Source organism: Electrophorus electricus, chromosome 20 (assembly GCF_041902795.1).
Source record: "Electrophorus electricus isolate QZ-2024a chromosome 20, ASM4190279v1, whole genome shotgun sequence".
Taxonomy (NCBI): domain Eukaryota; kingdom Metazoa; phylum Chordata; class Actinopteri; order Gymnotiformes; family Gymnotidae; genus Electrophorus; species Electrophorus electricus.
The window spans coordinates 5,565,001-5,580,685 of NC_137516.1; the positions used below are offsets into that span (position 1 = coordinate 5,565,001).

General features: G+C 46.7%; 1 protein-coding gene across 7 annotated transcripts in view; it reads left to right on the top strand.

Annotated features, from left to right (window-relative positions):
* Positions 1-15,633, top strand: part of adgra2 (adhesion G protein-coupled receptor A2) — a 48,562-nt gene extending 32,929 nt beyond the window's left edge. For 6 of the 7 annotated variants that reach the window (XM_035536234.2, XM_035536235.2, XM_035536236.2 and 3 more), the window contains 17 exons: positions 77-148; positions 1,249-1,320; positions 1,498-1,569; positions 2,298-2,461; positions 5,114-5,327; positions 5,403-5,567; positions 5,809-6,007; positions 6,214-6,363; positions 6,467-6,685; positions 7,298-7,498; positions 7,641-7,830; positions 8,232-8,440; positions 9,385-9,512; positions 9,736-9,859; positions 10,123-10,271; positions 11,267-11,356; positions 11,599-15,633. In XM_035536234.2, coding sequence (XP_035392127.1) covers positions 77-148; positions 1,249-1,320; positions 1,498-1,569; positions 2,298-2,461; positions 5,114-5,327; positions 5,403-5,567; positions 5,809-6,007; positions 6,214-6,363; positions 6,467-6,685; positions 7,298-7,498; positions 7,641-7,830; positions 8,232-8,440; positions 9,385-9,512; positions 9,736-9,859; positions 10,123-10,271; positions 11,267-11,356; positions 11,599-13,063 — 3,883 coding nt within the window. In that variant the 3' untranslated portion in view covers positions 13,064-15,633. The remainder of the gene's footprint in view (positions 1-76; positions 149-1,248; positions 1,321-1,497; positions 1,570-2,297; positions 2,462-5,113; positions 5,328-5,402; positions 5,568-5,808; positions 6,008-6,213; positions 6,364-6,466; positions 6,686-7,297; positions 7,499-7,640; positions 7,831-8,231; positions 8,441-9,384; positions 9,513-9,735; positions 9,860-10,122; positions 10,272-11,266; positions 11,357-11,598) is intronic. The other variant, XM_027025030.3, reaches the window with a different exon arrangement.
* Positions 15,634-15,685: the final 52 nt, after the last annotated feature.

Sequence of the window (15,685 nt, forward strand, 5' to 3'; positions counted from 1 at the left end):
TGATTCTTGTCTCACACATGTCTCGACCAAGTGCCTTGTCTCTCCCACATCTCAGCGGTGTATCTCATCTCTGCAGGGACCTCAGGAATAACTTGATCAGCGCAGTGATGCCCGGAGCCTTTCAGAGTCTGACAGTGCTGCGGAAACTGTAAGTGATGCACGCTTCAGTTAAGATGGACGGTATTATTCCCATATGACAGAGAGAACAGAACAACGTATCTTCTCCAGTTATGATAATACTGATGATAATAAAGTCTTTCACCATAGATACAGAAACATCACGTGGACCATTTTACAACTGTGCTGTGTCACGGGATACAGTAGTTTTTTGGGGTTTTTTTTCTCTCATCATAAAAAAATTCTTCAAAATTAAGCACTGAAGACGTGTGCCAATGACCGTCTACAAGATTAAGATTATGGCTGAGTTGGGGATATCTGTAGTCTGACATCATGATTAAATGCAGGCTTCTTTCCAGCCGGTTTTGCAAGCAGCTCCAGTAAGGCAAATGCTCCAGCCTGTTGTCGTGGGAACCACAGACCCCTCGAAGGTCCCCGCAGCGGGCGCTAGGAGCAGCAGTGGGCTGCTCACTGACCGCTTGCTTGTGTCTCGTCGGGCTTCCTGGAAGGACCGCGAGCCCGTGGCGGTTTCTCGCGAGCGTGTCAAGAGGAGAATCGATTTAACTGAAGCAGAGCTCACCCAGGGAATACAGATCCAGCCTGTCTGTGTCGCCATAGGGACAGCGTCTGCCCCTGACTCGAACGCAATCCCAGAAGGCAACATGGCGACCGAAAAGGCCGACTTGCTCTCTGGCCCTCCAGCTGCTGCGTGTACTCCCATTCGTTCCCTGGCGGGTGTTTTGTCAGAGACGGATCCGTAGGCTTGTCTAAATAAGCGTTGCAGAGATAGCGACATGCTCCGGGTGGATCAGTTCAAACAGCAGAGGACGCACCAGAAGATGCAAGTCTAAGTCTAAGCAGAGGCAGACACAAGTGTGTCTCCCTGGTGCTCTTTAATGGGCCCCTGTCTCGTCTTGTTTGGGTTATGTTATGATGAGTTTATAGTAGTTTGTGTATCTGACATTAGCTTGTACTCATTACGCTTTCACATATAGGCTTTTTAGAGGACGTTCCCACTTCGTATCTTTGAGCATTTTAAAGCCCGCTGCCAAACTGGACTGCGCAGAGCACTGTATTGGCTGGGCGGCTGTGTTGAACCGTTCTGTGTACCCCGTTTCTCATTGTTTACAGTGACCTGTCCAACAACCGGATTGGCTGCCTCACTCCAGACATTTTCCAGGGACTCGCGAACCTTACCAAACTGTAAGTCGTGAGAGACACACAACCGTGGACAATGATGTCATGTCCCTGACCAGTGAGCCACTTGTTCTCTAAATGTGTGTGTGTGTGTGTGTGTGTGTGTGTGTGTGTGTGTGTGTGTGTGTGTGTGTGTGTGTGTGTGTGTGTGTGTGTGTGTGTGTGTGTGTCCTTGTCCTTCAGTAACATCTCAGGCAACATCTTCTCCTCACTGGATCCGAACATTTTCCAGGAGCTTTCATCTCTAAAGCTGGTGTGAGTAACAAAGCACGCTGGCGAAACCTGCTGCAGCCACTCCACTCCAAATCGGCCTACCGCAGGACAAAACTGGAATGGCTGAAACTCAGAAAGCAATGTCGTTATCGTGTTTTTCTCTATACGCAATGGGCAGCACTGGTCGAAGGTGCATGCTGTACTGCAGTCAGTACAAAAGGGTCAGTGCAAAAAAAACAAACAAACAAACAAACAAAAAAAAAAACAGTCATATTGGCTTTAGAGTCCAATGTTCTACAGCCACTGTTCCTAGATCAGCCTCTGAGAAGCACCGATTAATATATGTATGTAAGCACGCTTATCCGTGGACGTGCGTGTTTGATCCCTGATGGTAATTCCCAGCTGTGGTTTTAGCTCATATGAGAAGAAGGCTTGTTTCTTTGTCAGGTATGACGGGTTAATCCTGTAATGTGACCGTGGAAGATCTGGCTGATATTTAACCCAGTCTCCTGCGCCATTCAAGAGAAAGTGCACGCTCTGCTCAGGGTCTGTGAGCATGACAGATTATCTCAGAAACCCTTGCACAGCCCAAGGGTCACCTACAGAACGGCGAGAAACGCAGATCTTGGAGATTAATTCATTGCATGCACACATATGTTTTCATCTGCCTGTGTGTTCATGTCACAAGGACTTTTTAATATCAACTGTCAGATTTAAATCAGGATCAAATTATCCTATATGGAAGTAAGTTCCTCTTCCTTCCCGAACAGGAACTTTGACTCGGAGTTCCTGTCATGTGATTGCAGCCTGCGCTGGGTGCCAGGCTTTTTCCGCACCAGTTCGGCCCGGCTCGGTGGAGAAACGTTTTGCGCGTACCCCAGAAAGCTCCAAAACAGACAACTCCGTGACGTGCAAGAGAGCGAACTGACCTGTGGTGAGAAAAGGATTTTTTTTGTCTGCCATTATTCACACCATCCCCTTATGTAGGACCAATAATCAGTACAGAGTGCTGTCAAGGTTGCGTTGAATCTGGAGATTTATTTTTGATAAATGCCAAAAGCTTTTCCATTGATATATGGTCTGAAAGGAAGTTTTCTCCCGGTGATTAACAGTAACATTTTTCTTGATTTTCAGTTAATCAAAATGGTTGTCTTGGCAACGGCTAGTGCCACCAGCAGTGCTCTGCTGATTGTTTCCATTAACCTGACTGCTGATGCGTCACTTAATTGTTTTCTAACATGTTGCTAGAAGTGTATGATGGGTTGGTAATACCACATGGCATGTATATAGTTGTCTGGTGTATTTAGTGAACAGTGAGGGCAAATTTCAGTGACCACCCATCCTGTTTTAGGTAATCTTTGGCTAGTGTAGTGTAGTCTGTTTACTTTATATTGCATAAGATAAAGGTTGGTGTTGTTAAATGCGTTTTTAAGAACGTGAGTCCAGATGTCAGCAGTGTGAAGAACTGTGAGATGATCTTCCCATTTTTTCATTGGCCTAAAATTGTTGGGTTTGATTTAGATATTAATCTATACACTTTGGATACGAGATTGTTTGAAAAGGAATTACTGAGAAAGTCTGAAATTGATGGGGTGGATCTAATATAATTTCTTTGTCTTTGATTTTTGAACACATGATGTATCTGAGTTGGAGGAAACTGGTTGTTCTCAGCGTGTCTGGGTTAGATGTGACAAAGATGCAAAGTTACTGTTCTGAAAAATGTGACTGAAATGACTAACACCCTTTTCTGTCCATTTGTATTTGGTTTGTATCTTTTTGTTGCTGGGAACAAAAGATACTAAATCCATTTCTGAGCTTGTGAAATTTCTGCCAGGCTGTCAGAGTTGATGCTTTTTTGAGGACTGGACTTTTCCGACTGTGGTGGTATTTGAGTGTTGGATTAATAAATGGCAAGGCTAAATTATTTTTTTCCACTAAAAGTTGTGGATGATGCAGTCTAACGTTTTATGGCAGGCAGAGGGAGGTTGAGTGGGAGTAAATAAGATGTTTACTATTGGTAATACTGCCATTCAGATAGTAAATATTCTGCCAATGAGTAGATGTGGGGGGTTCATTCAGCGTTGGAGGTTATCATTTATAGTTGTGAGTAATGAACTGAAATTGAGTTTTGGCAGTTCTGACAACAGGGTGGAGACTTCTTAGGCCAAATATGTGATCTGCCGAGCGGTTATGGGAATGGGAAGAAATTCCATGTCTGAGAAGTTCATGTTGAGTGGGAGGATGGTTGATTTGGTCCAGTTAGTAGAACTGGAGGTTTGGGAATATTTTTCATAGTTTGGATAGTCTGGAAAACTGGCGAGAGGATTTTGCAGGAACAGTCTGTTGAAAAGTGAGACAAAGACTGCCCAAAAGTGCTTGTTGTGAGAAAAATATGCATCCATGTATGTCAACGTGGAGATTATACACTGCATATGAGAAAACCGGCCCAAACGAAGCATCTTAAATATGCGTGGGTCCTCATAAACGTATACTCCAGAGGAGGGGAAGAGTGAGGGGAAAGTTAAATACTGAGAAAGTTTCAGCTTACTAAAATAAAAGCTCCTGGATTCTGGAAGGGGGGGGGGGGTCACAGGATTCCAGTGCTGTTTTGAAAATTCACCCACCTTTCTGGAAGGCCTGCCCTCCTTTGGTCGCCACAGCATCCTGGCTGCTTGGTGGAATTCTGCTGGCACTCGGTTCAAATCCCAGGTGCCCAGATGCAAACACCTCCTTTTTTCATAGCCCATCATTCTGCACTCTGTCCTCTGTGGCTGGGGGTCTGATTTGGTTTCTCTGAGGCTCATATAGTCGGACCGTGTCTGATCTCGCCGTGAGGTATGTGCTGAGGTGGGTTTTTTTTTTTTTTTTTTCCAGGAGGCGTCTCGGGGCCTCAAACCAGACTTCCTGCTGCTGTTTCAATATCAGCTCATGTCACCATTCTTTCCTCCGTGACTCTTAAAACATATTTGTCTTGGCAAGTGACAGATAGTGCTGACTGTCTATAAGCAATTCCTCTGTGGTTTGGGTGTTATGAATAAAGGACGCTTGCCAATAATCTAAAAACCGCGGAACATATCTGATTCAGCCCGACTATCTTGCAATCAGCCTGATGGGGTCAACCAACAACAGGAAAGCAAAGTTCCACTAGAAAATGACTGTGTTGCACCTCCTGCTACAGAGGAGTGACTAGAATCAGACTTTCTTCAGTTATTTCCTAAGACGATAGCTAACAGGTTGGTTTCTTAGCATTCTGGAAGGCCCACCAATGTTCTACGTTCATACATACTGGACAAAGCATAACACCAGTAGTGAATCCTCTTGCACAGAGAAACCACACCAGTGTAAAATAATACTTTAATAAAACCATTTCTGTTTACCCAAGCTGGGCAAAATACACAGAAGGGAAATTGTACAGAAAATAGCTGATACTAGTCAAAAGATTAAAGCTACAAAATCCAGAAGCATATGCCATTTTATGTCACAGTGATGCACAGTATCGTGTTGGGTACTCCCAGCTGTATTTTTCCTGTCTGGTAGGTGCTGTTAGCTTCTGGGGAACGACTGTATGTTTTCTTGTGTTTCCCAGAAGGCCCTTTAGAGCTGCACACGCTCTCCCTGTTACCCTCCCTGCGCCAGATTGTGTTCAAAGGAGACAGGCTGCCGTTCCACTGTACCGCCGCCCTGGTGGACAACATCACGGCCTTGCACTGGCGCCACCAAGGTCAGGCCGTGACGAACGATCCCTCGGACGGAGTTCTGCTGGAGGCAAATGTGGTGCACGACTGCACGTTCGTCACCAGGTAACCTCCACGGCCGGGCTAATGGGAGACGCCGCGCGATGTCCCCGTCCTCCTGACTGACCGTTCTCTCCACAGCGAGCTGATCCTGGCGAACGTGCACGTGGAGGCGAGCGGCGAGTGGGAGTGCGTGGTGTCGACGGGCCGGGGAAACATCTCGCGCAGCGTGGAGATCGTGGTTCTAGAGAACAGCGCCACCTTCTGCCCTGAGCAGAGAGTGACCAATAACAGAGGAGAGTTCAGGTCAGGAGGACTAGACCCACACCTCATAATTACACCTGCTGGCTAATTTTACAACAAGCAAAAAGGATATAAAAGTCTACATTGATCTTCGGTACCAAGCTAGACATCTAAGAATTCCACATAGCATTATTTTCTGCACAAAATAACTCCAATTCTGTTCTAATTATGCAAAGTAAATACTGTATAATATTGCTGGCACGGATGTCTTGTGGGTATTCATGGCTATGTCCCCATTCTGCAGATGGCCAAGAACTCTGGCTGGAATCACCTCATATCAGCACTGCCTGCAGCTGCATTACCCAGCCATAGCTGTAGGGGGTGGTGTGGACCAGAAGAAGGCATCTCGTTACTGCGACCGTTCTGGGCGCTGGGAAGAAGGAGACTACTCTCAGTGTCTCTACACCAATGACATCACCAATGTCCTCCACAATTTCATACTGGTAATCCTTCTACAGTGACCCAAATAAGTATATACTGGAAGTTCAGTCGCTTCGGTCGCCATAGCTTTCAGTAGTTAGCAATCAGATTTTGATCATGCTCATTCTACTGTGTATTATAGATGTATTGCAGTTGTGTGACATGTCTTATTACACTCTAAACAGATATTTAGTCGAGAATGTTTCTTGCTTCTGGTTTGATGCTCTAGAGTCCCATCAATGCTTCCAGCGCTGTGACGTTAGCACATCAGGTGAGGTCCTACACTCTGGAGGCAGCAGGCTTCACAGACACAGTGGATGTTCTCTATGTGGCACAGATGATGCAGAAATTCATGGACTATATCAAACAGCAACGTGAGGTTGGTGCAGTCTGTGCATCCATCTTTGTGTGCGCGTGCGCGTGCGTTTGTGCGCGCGCGTGTATCATCTGTGAACGTTAAAACTGAGCTTTCCTGTGAGCAGAGATTGCAACACAAATTGCAACAGATATTCGGTCCTGAGACCCTATTGGTGTCACAGCTGTCGGAGATTCTGGTAGAGATGGCGAGTAACCTGATGCAAGTGGACGGTCAGATCCTGTCCCGGGCTCAGAGAGAAGAGAGGGTTTGCAGCTCCATTGTGCACTCCCTGGAGTCGCTGGCCTGGCCTCAGCTGGAACCCCTCGCTCAGGACCTCTCGATGGTAGGTCACGCCACAGGACCATCAGTCCCTCTTTAAGGAACACTTCACCCAAGAAAGTCTAAGTACGTAAAGATGAATGAAAGGCGTCACTTAGCATTATCTGATTTAGATGGCCATTTTTCACGGCTGTTCGTTCGCTGTTGGTAACGTCAGCGTTTTTTTTGGGTTGAAGGATGGTACCGAGCATATCTCCAATTTCCTGGACATCTGTAGGAGCCCTAAGTTTAGACGCCGTGTTTATTCTCCCAGAGTGCACTGCTGTGTAACCCCGGAGCCCACTCTCGCTCACAGGACAAACGCAGCATTCAGTGGCTAGCGTGGGGTGGGGGAGCCTGGAGGTCACAGCCACTCACACTGGTCTTGCTGTAGGGCAGGGCCTGCCGCAGTGGAACAAGTAGAAGCTTCACAACACAAAAAGCAATCATTTTGTGACGGGCACTGCGTGAAATCAGGGTGCTTTATGGTTATTGATAAAGACATTTGTTTTTATGCTCTTAGATGTGATCTGGTTTTTTTTGTGACAAAGAATAAAAACATAATGAAGACAGAACATAGTAAGATGTTTTTTGAAATCTTTAAATAATATTTACCACTGCCTTGGTCTACCTGCAGATGTCTCGGAACATCGTGATTGAAGCACACTTGATACGCCCCGCCCACTTTACTGGCATGAGTTGCACTGCATATCAGAGACGGGAGAGCTCAGGAATCAGTTCTGGATTGGAAACGATAGACTCCACCAACGAGCAGCAGTTACGCTTCCGTTGTACCACTGGAACCCACAACACTTCACTAAATGCTTTCCCTTTAAAGGTGCCATAGAATAAAAAGTTCTAGTAAAAAGAAATGTTCGAAAAATGTGTCGTGTCCTAATGTTAAAAAACGGATCTTAATTTATTGTAATACAATAAACGCTGCTAATACTCTGTGATGTTACTATTTTTTTTCTTTTCAGAATGCCGTGGCACTTGCTTCGGTCTCCCTCCCTCCATCTCTCTTTCCTCCGAGTGCTCCGACGGACTGCAAACTGCAGTTTGTGGCTTTCCGCACAGGAAGGTTCTTCCCTTTCATTGGAAACGCCAGCAGTACATCTGACCACACTCAAAGACGCAGCGCCAACACACCGGTCATTTACGCAGGCCTCGGTGAGTCACCTGCTGTCCGGCAGCACCAAGCAGGGAGTGGCACTAAACACTATTAAATACCAAACGACATAATACGCGATAAAGTGTTTGATGGAGAAATACACCAGAACTGATGCAGACGTTATAAAGGCGCTGACCAAATCCTGGCTGAGATCCATGGGCGTGAGGTTGCTTCACACAATGTGTTCACGGTAGTTTATAAGGCTTGAAAGAATGTAAAGTGCTGGAAAATGGCATAAAAGTAGAGTCCTGGAAAAAGACTGACATCATTCTTTCCTGCAGGCAATAACTCAATTTAGCAAATCCAATAATGCGAATTCTCAAAAATGTTTTTTACCCAATAGCCCCACATTCGCCTCAGATGACCGTTCTTTCTCACCTTTTCTGTCTTCGTCTCTTAGATGGCTGCACCATGTGGAACCAGTCTGCTCCTATCATAGTGTCACTACGACACACGTCACCTGGCAGTGACCCTGTGGCTGCCCACTGGAGCCTGCAGGCACTCAAGCATCATGGGAGTTGGCGTTCAGATGGCTGTCAGCTGGCCCACAGTGACTCAAGCACCTCCACGCTCCACTGCTCTGTGCTCAGCAACTATGCTGTGCTTCAGGTAAGGATGTGGGTCAAAGCCATCAAATACCAGCTGTGTCTTTCACACGGATGTGAACTGATCTTACGGATTATAACTGCTTAATGGATTAAAATAGCGGTTTTCAACCCTGTTCTTATGGACCCCAGTCCAGTCCACAACTTGTGATATCCCAGTTCTCAGAACATCTGTACCAGCAATTCAGTGACCGTGATTGTGAAGTCCAAGTATGTTCGGAGAGCAAAAACAGTCATCTCTGGGAAACGGGTTGAGAACCACAACATTCCAATCTCCTATATAGTTGGTCAGTGGCATATATATGAGCTGTTTCGTGTGAGTGAATTCCCGATCGCATTTTTACCAGCCATCTCCAATATGGGAACACAAAAAGTAATGAATTGTCTGTATTTATGGAACTCATGCCACTGTGAGGAGTTCATGCAAGGCAGCTGACAGCAGAGTGTGACAGGCACAGCCCGATAGGTTAGCTACGGTGACTGTTATCTCGCTAATGAGCTTCTGTGCCCCGCCTGCCCTAATGTGTGGACAGACACATTCCTTAGGAGGATGCGCACCTCGTTACCTACAGTCATTTAACACCGCATCCCCCCTAACCCAAACATCCTCGGACAAGGGACGTAAAAGCTTATTTGTGTGTTTGGAAACGCGGCTCGCTGTTGAGAGGATCGTCGTGGCCATGCTGTTCTTGGCTCCCGGTCGGCCTTCATATCCTTCATGTCATATCTCGAAATGTAACAGCGTTCGGAATAATGGTCGAGTTTAATTAGAGCTTGAGTTGCATGCTGTGTTTGGCCAAACAGTGACCAAGGAATGTAGCCTGTTATAACTTATCAAAGAGGAGGAGGATGCAATTAGTCTGTCTATGTGAACGCATAGTATGTGAGTTGGGTAATTCTTCTCACTCACCATATCTCTCTCTCTCTCTCTCTCTCGTTCTCTCTCAGGAGGTGCCTAATTTCCCAGGTCTGACCCCCATTCCTGTGGAAGTGCTCCATCCGGTGGTCTACACCTGCACTGCAGTACTTCTCCTCTGCCTCTTTACCATCATCTTCACATACATTTTGCACCACAGGTAGGGTGTGTGTCTGTGTGTGCGTGTCTGTGTGTGTGTGTGTGTGTGTGTGTGTGTGTGTGTGTGTGTGTGTGTGTGTGTGTGTGTGTGTGTGTGTGTGTGTGCGTTGCTTGAACTTACACTTATGGTGCACAGTGTAGAGGTGCTTTTTCTGAAGAACAGCAAAAACAGGCTAAGAGGAGAACACAGCTGGATCATCTCATGTGTCCTCCTTCTTCCTCAGCTCCATCAGGATTACCAGGAAGAGCTGGCACACCCTCCTCAACACCTGTTTCCACATCGCCATGACGATGGCGGTGTTCGCAGGGGGCATTACCCTGACCGGCTACCCAGTCGTGTGTCAAGCAGTAAGCATAAACTGCACACTAAGTTTACCTGATCTCGAGCTTATCATAAACTCTGCTGGAGCAGCGGACCTAATATAGGACGAGGGCGTGTTTTTGATAGACACCACAAAGCACTTCTGTAAGTCGCTCTGGACAAGGGCGTTTGCCAAATACTATAAATGCACAGTCCATGCATGAGTTTCTGTCGTGTGTGTGTGTGTGTGTGTGTGTGTGTGTGTGTGTGTGTGTGTGTGTGTGTGTGTGTGTGTGTGTGTGTGTGTTAGGTGGGTATTGTTCTGCACTACTCTTCTTTGTCCACTCTGTTGTGGATTGGGATCAGTGCACGTGTGCTCTACAAGGAAGCCTTGTGGCAGTCTCCACGGCAACCGGAGGGCGAGGCCGGGGTGCCGCCTGTCCAGCGGCCCATGCTCAGGTGAGTGATGTCGTCAGGGGGCAACAGAAGAATTTACCGCCCCCCACCATAATTCCGCAGAGCCGATTCCGGACGCGCTTGCTACGCGGACAGTGATGGCACTGTGCGAAGCTATGTGGTAGTTTAGCTATTTTGGCATGCTGGCCTTTGATGGAGAAAAATAAAAAGGGTTTTATGGGCTCGACAGAGGCGAACATGACATCTTGGAGCATACTGTACTCTTTAAAGACGAGCATGTAAGCACAAAAGACCACCACGATCTCGGACCTGACTAGTCAAAAGACCACCACGATTCCAGACCTGACTGGTCAAAAGGCACCATTGTCTTCCAGAAATCAAGAGCCATCTGTTGGAGAGCTGGAGTTTAGAAAGAAGGGGGCGGGGAGAATGTAAGGCAAATGGATTACACAGAAGTGAAGAGGAAAGCCATTAATCTAATAAGGGCTAATGCTAACTGACAGTCACACATGAAGACCCACATAGGAACATAAATACAGCCCTGCCCCCTCCCTCCAATCTGGGTTTCTCACACTGTACCACTGACCTCTCAACCTTTTGCCCCTGACTTCCATGCTACCCACCCAGCCTGCGGGGATCTGCCCAGACACAGGGTCTGCTCCCTGGGATAAATCACATCCATGTTCCCTCCTTTCTCCCACCCCACTTACAGCAGTTCTTCTATAGCTTTTAATAAGAGGCTCAAATGTGGCCTAACAGGGCTAATACAATGTAAAATGTAACATTTTTAACCAAACATAATCTAGCTGATTATAATAGAATTGATTTTTGAAATGATGAAAGTACAGCTTCTTAAATACATTATGAAGTTACTGGCTAGAAGATTCTGATCCTTGATACAGATTACTTTATAACCTACATAACTGCTTTTAGATGCACTTAGATGCCTACCGTTCAAATCTTGTTGTGGGTTACTGACGCTTCCTCTTGTCACAGTTGTTCATCTGGAACATTTTCCGCTCTGTGCCTCTCTGCAGGTTTTATCTGATTGCTGGGGGTGTTCCCCTGATCATATGCGGGATCACAGCAGCTGTCAACATCAACAACTACGGAGACGGCATACCTTAGTGAGTACCGGGGCCGCAGCAGTACAACTGGGAGCAACATTTTTTCCATATGGTCTCATTCATAACACACTCGCCCTTTGACCCTCGTTACGGCAACCTTAGATTTATTACACATTCTGGCAATCCTGTGTAGCCCCTTTTAACAGGAGTCTTTAATACAGAGCTCTTTTTGTATTTCTGTCATCTGAGTAATTCGTTGCCTTTGCCCTCTGACCTTTTTACTGCCTCTGACCCTTGTGCAGCTGCTGGTTGCTATGGCAACCTAGTATCGGCGCATTCTATGTTCCGGCTGGCCTGGTGATCGTGGTGACCTGGATCTACTTCCTGTGCACTGTGACTCGCCTGAGGTGTCAAAACTCCCAGAGGGCCAAAGAGCCGTCCAGCTCCGCCTCTGGCTCCACCCCGCCGCCCGAGGCCCAACCGGCTCTCAGCGGCAGCACCAGCCTGCTCTCAACAGACTCCGCGGTCGGCCCGGTGCGTGCCAGGGCGGCGCCAGAGGACCTGCACTCACCAAAGGCACAGTTTTTGGCGCTGCTGGCGACACAGCTGGTGTTTGTGCTCACGTGGTGCTGCGGCGCGATGGCTATGTGGCATGCGGACAGGGAGAGGAAGCTCTTCAGCTGCCTGTATGGGGGCGTGGCCACCGGCCTGGGCGTCTTTCTGGTCCTCCATCACTGCTTCAAGCGCCTGGATGTCCAGGCGGCCTGGCTAAGCTGCTGCCCGGGCTACCATCGCTCGCAGCCCATGCCTGCCTACGGGCCGCCCTGCACGGCTGGCGTCAGCGGGCAGAGCGCCTCAGAGAGGGGCTCGCCGCTTTTCGCGGGTTGTCCGCCACCGCCGGCTGAGCCGAACAACTACTCCTCCTCCGCCAGGTCATCATCCACGCCCAGCGGCGCGGGTAGCACCGGCACCGGGCCCTGCAAACTCACCAACCTTCTGCAGGTGACGCAGGACAACGCCCACAGCGCCGGCCGTGCCCCGACAGGTGCCGGCACCAACACCAGCACAAGCACGGACAACAACAACAGCAGCAGCAAGCCCGCCAACGACGCTCCATCCGCGCCCAACGCCACCGCTCCGACCCAGCAGCCGCAGAGGAGGAAGGCCGGCGGTCGAACTAAAGCGGGCGGTGCTCTGTACCACCACCGGGGGGAGGGGAGGGGACACTATCGGCTCAAGGCCTTGCGGGGCGGTGGGGGTGGGGGTAGCGTGGGAGCCCTGGGCCCCCCTGGGATGGAACAAGTGCATCATCTTCACAGGCCCGCGTCCAGCGAGAACGGGAGCCTCCGGAACAGCCACTCAGAGAGCCAGAATGGGCCGCTGACCAATGGGAGGCCCCGTGGGGAGGGGCTAGCGACAAGCCTCTCAGAGGGCAGCGACGGTGGCAGCAGCGGGGGCCGGAAGCCTTTCCCGCTGCTGCCCTCCGTGGCAAGCCGCGTGGCCACGCAGCAGAATGCGCAGCGCCGCAGCGCCAGCCGGGACAACCTCAAAACGGCTGCCGCAGTCGACAGGGACTCCAGACGGAGCTCGTTCCCGCTGAACGTCGCCATGGCGACGGTCATCGGGACTACCACCTCACCCACCCCTGCTGCACCCAATGGGACCCTGAAAGGCTCTGTGATCCAGCTGGACACGAGCAGCACGGACCAATCGCAGGGTTCGGTGGGGATGAGGGGCGGGATTTGGAAGAGTGAGACCACAGTGTGACGGCAGCCTGGAACCATAACAGCGGAAGCAGCTGCTGTTGTGTGTTCTTAAGGAAGTGTGCGGGAGCAAAAACCCATTGCAAGCATGACATCTGGCTTCCTCCGTGATTAGCCTCCCATACATGATATTTTCACAAGTGTGCAGCGAGCTATGAGTCGTCTACACTTTCCTGAAACACACCAAACCGTTCGCCAGTTTGTGCTTCGGCCTTGTGAGGGCTTCTATACATTCTGGTCTCAGATGTGGAAAACTGATATATGTGCCTATTTGTTTTGTTCTGTTCTGTGTATATGCAAAAGCTGACCCTCCAAAAAAAGTGTTTTGTCAAAAATGTGCAGTAGTGTTATTTCTGTGACTTGTTTGTCTTTTATTACACTAACATTAGTTTTAAAGGCGATGGCTAGAAAGCGTTTCACTACCTTTAGGTATCTGTACAATTTATCCATTATGATTTTTGTTTGTTTCTATGCATATCAATAGAGATGGACCTCAAGGTGCATTCCTTTTTTAATACTTAATATTTGTCTTGCTTTTGATTGTTATTTAGTGAGTGAGGGAATGTTTGTGCGTGTGTGCGTGTGTGTGTGTGTGTGTGTGTGTGTGTGTGTGTGTGTGTGTGTGTGTGTGTGTGTGTGTGTGTGGTATTGAGAGTCAAAGCTATGTATATGTCTAAATGTATGTACGCATGAATGTATGGATGTAAAAATTGACCATTTCAGTATTTAGCTCCATTCACTCTCCAGCACTGATAAATACCTCTTGGCCTTAACTAGTCATTCCAACATTAATGCTAAAAATGAGGACTTGCAGAAAATTAGCTTCCTCTCCACGATTTTCCGTGGAATAGGAATTAGCACTGGGAATGTTGGTCTTTTTCTGCTGATAATACTGTTCTAAAGCAGGAAGTAAACCGATCACTGTCCCCCTTCTGGCCAAGATCATAGTGAAAAACATGGATCTACACTGACCTCTACTGGATCACGTATGCCATTCATCAAATGCATGGACATTGGCTGGAGTTTTCAACAAAAGCCATTTTCACCCTATCACTGCTAAAAGAAATGGAGGTTGTGGTGTATTGAAAAAAAGTTGGGTACATAGTGGTAATCTGAAGTTTTAAAAATCATGTATGACATGGTTTTCTCACAGCACTTGGAAAATGTCCACCCTCTCTTCCTCACCCCAAATCATGGTGGCCCGATGAAGACGAAGAAAACTTTTTAAAAATTCCTGAAACTCAGTATTAACAGATTCAGGTTGTTTTTGTTTTTTTTTTCTTTTGGGTACATTTTTGATTTGTAATTTATAGTCCGCATCACCACTGATAAAGTGAATTTATGTTCACAGTTCTAGATCTACCTTGCTTTTCTCAGACCGTTACAACTGCAATTAATATAGTGGTCCATACAGACCACACATTTCTAATACAAGCAAAAGTATTCAAAGTGTTGTTTGGATGGGTTTTGAATACAAGTCAGGTTTATATTCAAAAATGATGTTCAATGAGAACCTCTTTGTCAGGGTAAGTTATACTTATTCTGTGTGTGCAAAACTTGCCCAACAGGAACACGCTTCCAATTGAACCCAACCTTGTGCTTTTCTTATATGGGTAAAGAGGTACCCCAGGTCTAAAGGGGGAAAGCAGTGTTAGGCATGAGACAATCTGCACTATGCCAAACCAGTAGTCTCTTCTTATTTATGATGTCATATGCAATTTTGACCTTTGCCTGCAATCTTAAGATTTCCAGAGGCTGTTGTTTATTCATATGTTGAATCTGTTTTAGATTAGAATTGCTGGCTTTTCTTTAACACATGTTCAGGGATTTTTATGCCAAAGAAGCTTTATGTTTAACACTCTCTTGCTGCAGCATTTTCAAATAGGTTTCTTTTCTCACTCCTTACACATCAGAAATCTCCCTATAACGTCAAAAAATGAAGCAATCGAGTCAAAAAATTATTGCAAGACACGAGTTTTGTTGGATCGAATATTTATTTAACCATATTAATGTCAGCACACTTAGACTAACAAAAAGCACATGCTTTATGTGATGTGGTTACTTCCAGTAGTTTTATTAGTAAAATGACAAGCTTGGATTGTGTAAAAGGATGCAGTATTCCTTTAAAAGCAGAAATGCTCATTACTGTTTATCAACCAGTCGTCATTTCCTTTTTGTATAACTCGAGACTGCATTTAGGCCTATGAACATGGTTCCCAAATAAACATTTGTGTGAGAGTCTCAAAGGTCTAATTCTCCACTGTGCCAGGTTTTCTTTTTTTTCTTTTTTTTTCTTTCTTTTTTTTACAAGCCATTGAATTTGCATTCATTTTCTTGTCCCTATGCATAAAGATTTTGGTCAGCACAAATTTAGTAGACTTGTTTATCTAATAAAGATTGCTTCTGCTGTCATCTCATTGTTTTTAAAAAGGGAGATTTCAAAATTAATGTGTATTTATATTCACCATGCATCGATATGGAAATTTAAACTTTTTTTCAGTTTCAGTAATATATTTGCTTTTAAGATCGTGCCTTACCAAAAATTCTGATGCAAAATAAAGACTTTCTAATTAACTAGTACTGAATCAAGTGCATTACTTGCTCTACTCTAACAGACCCTTATCAA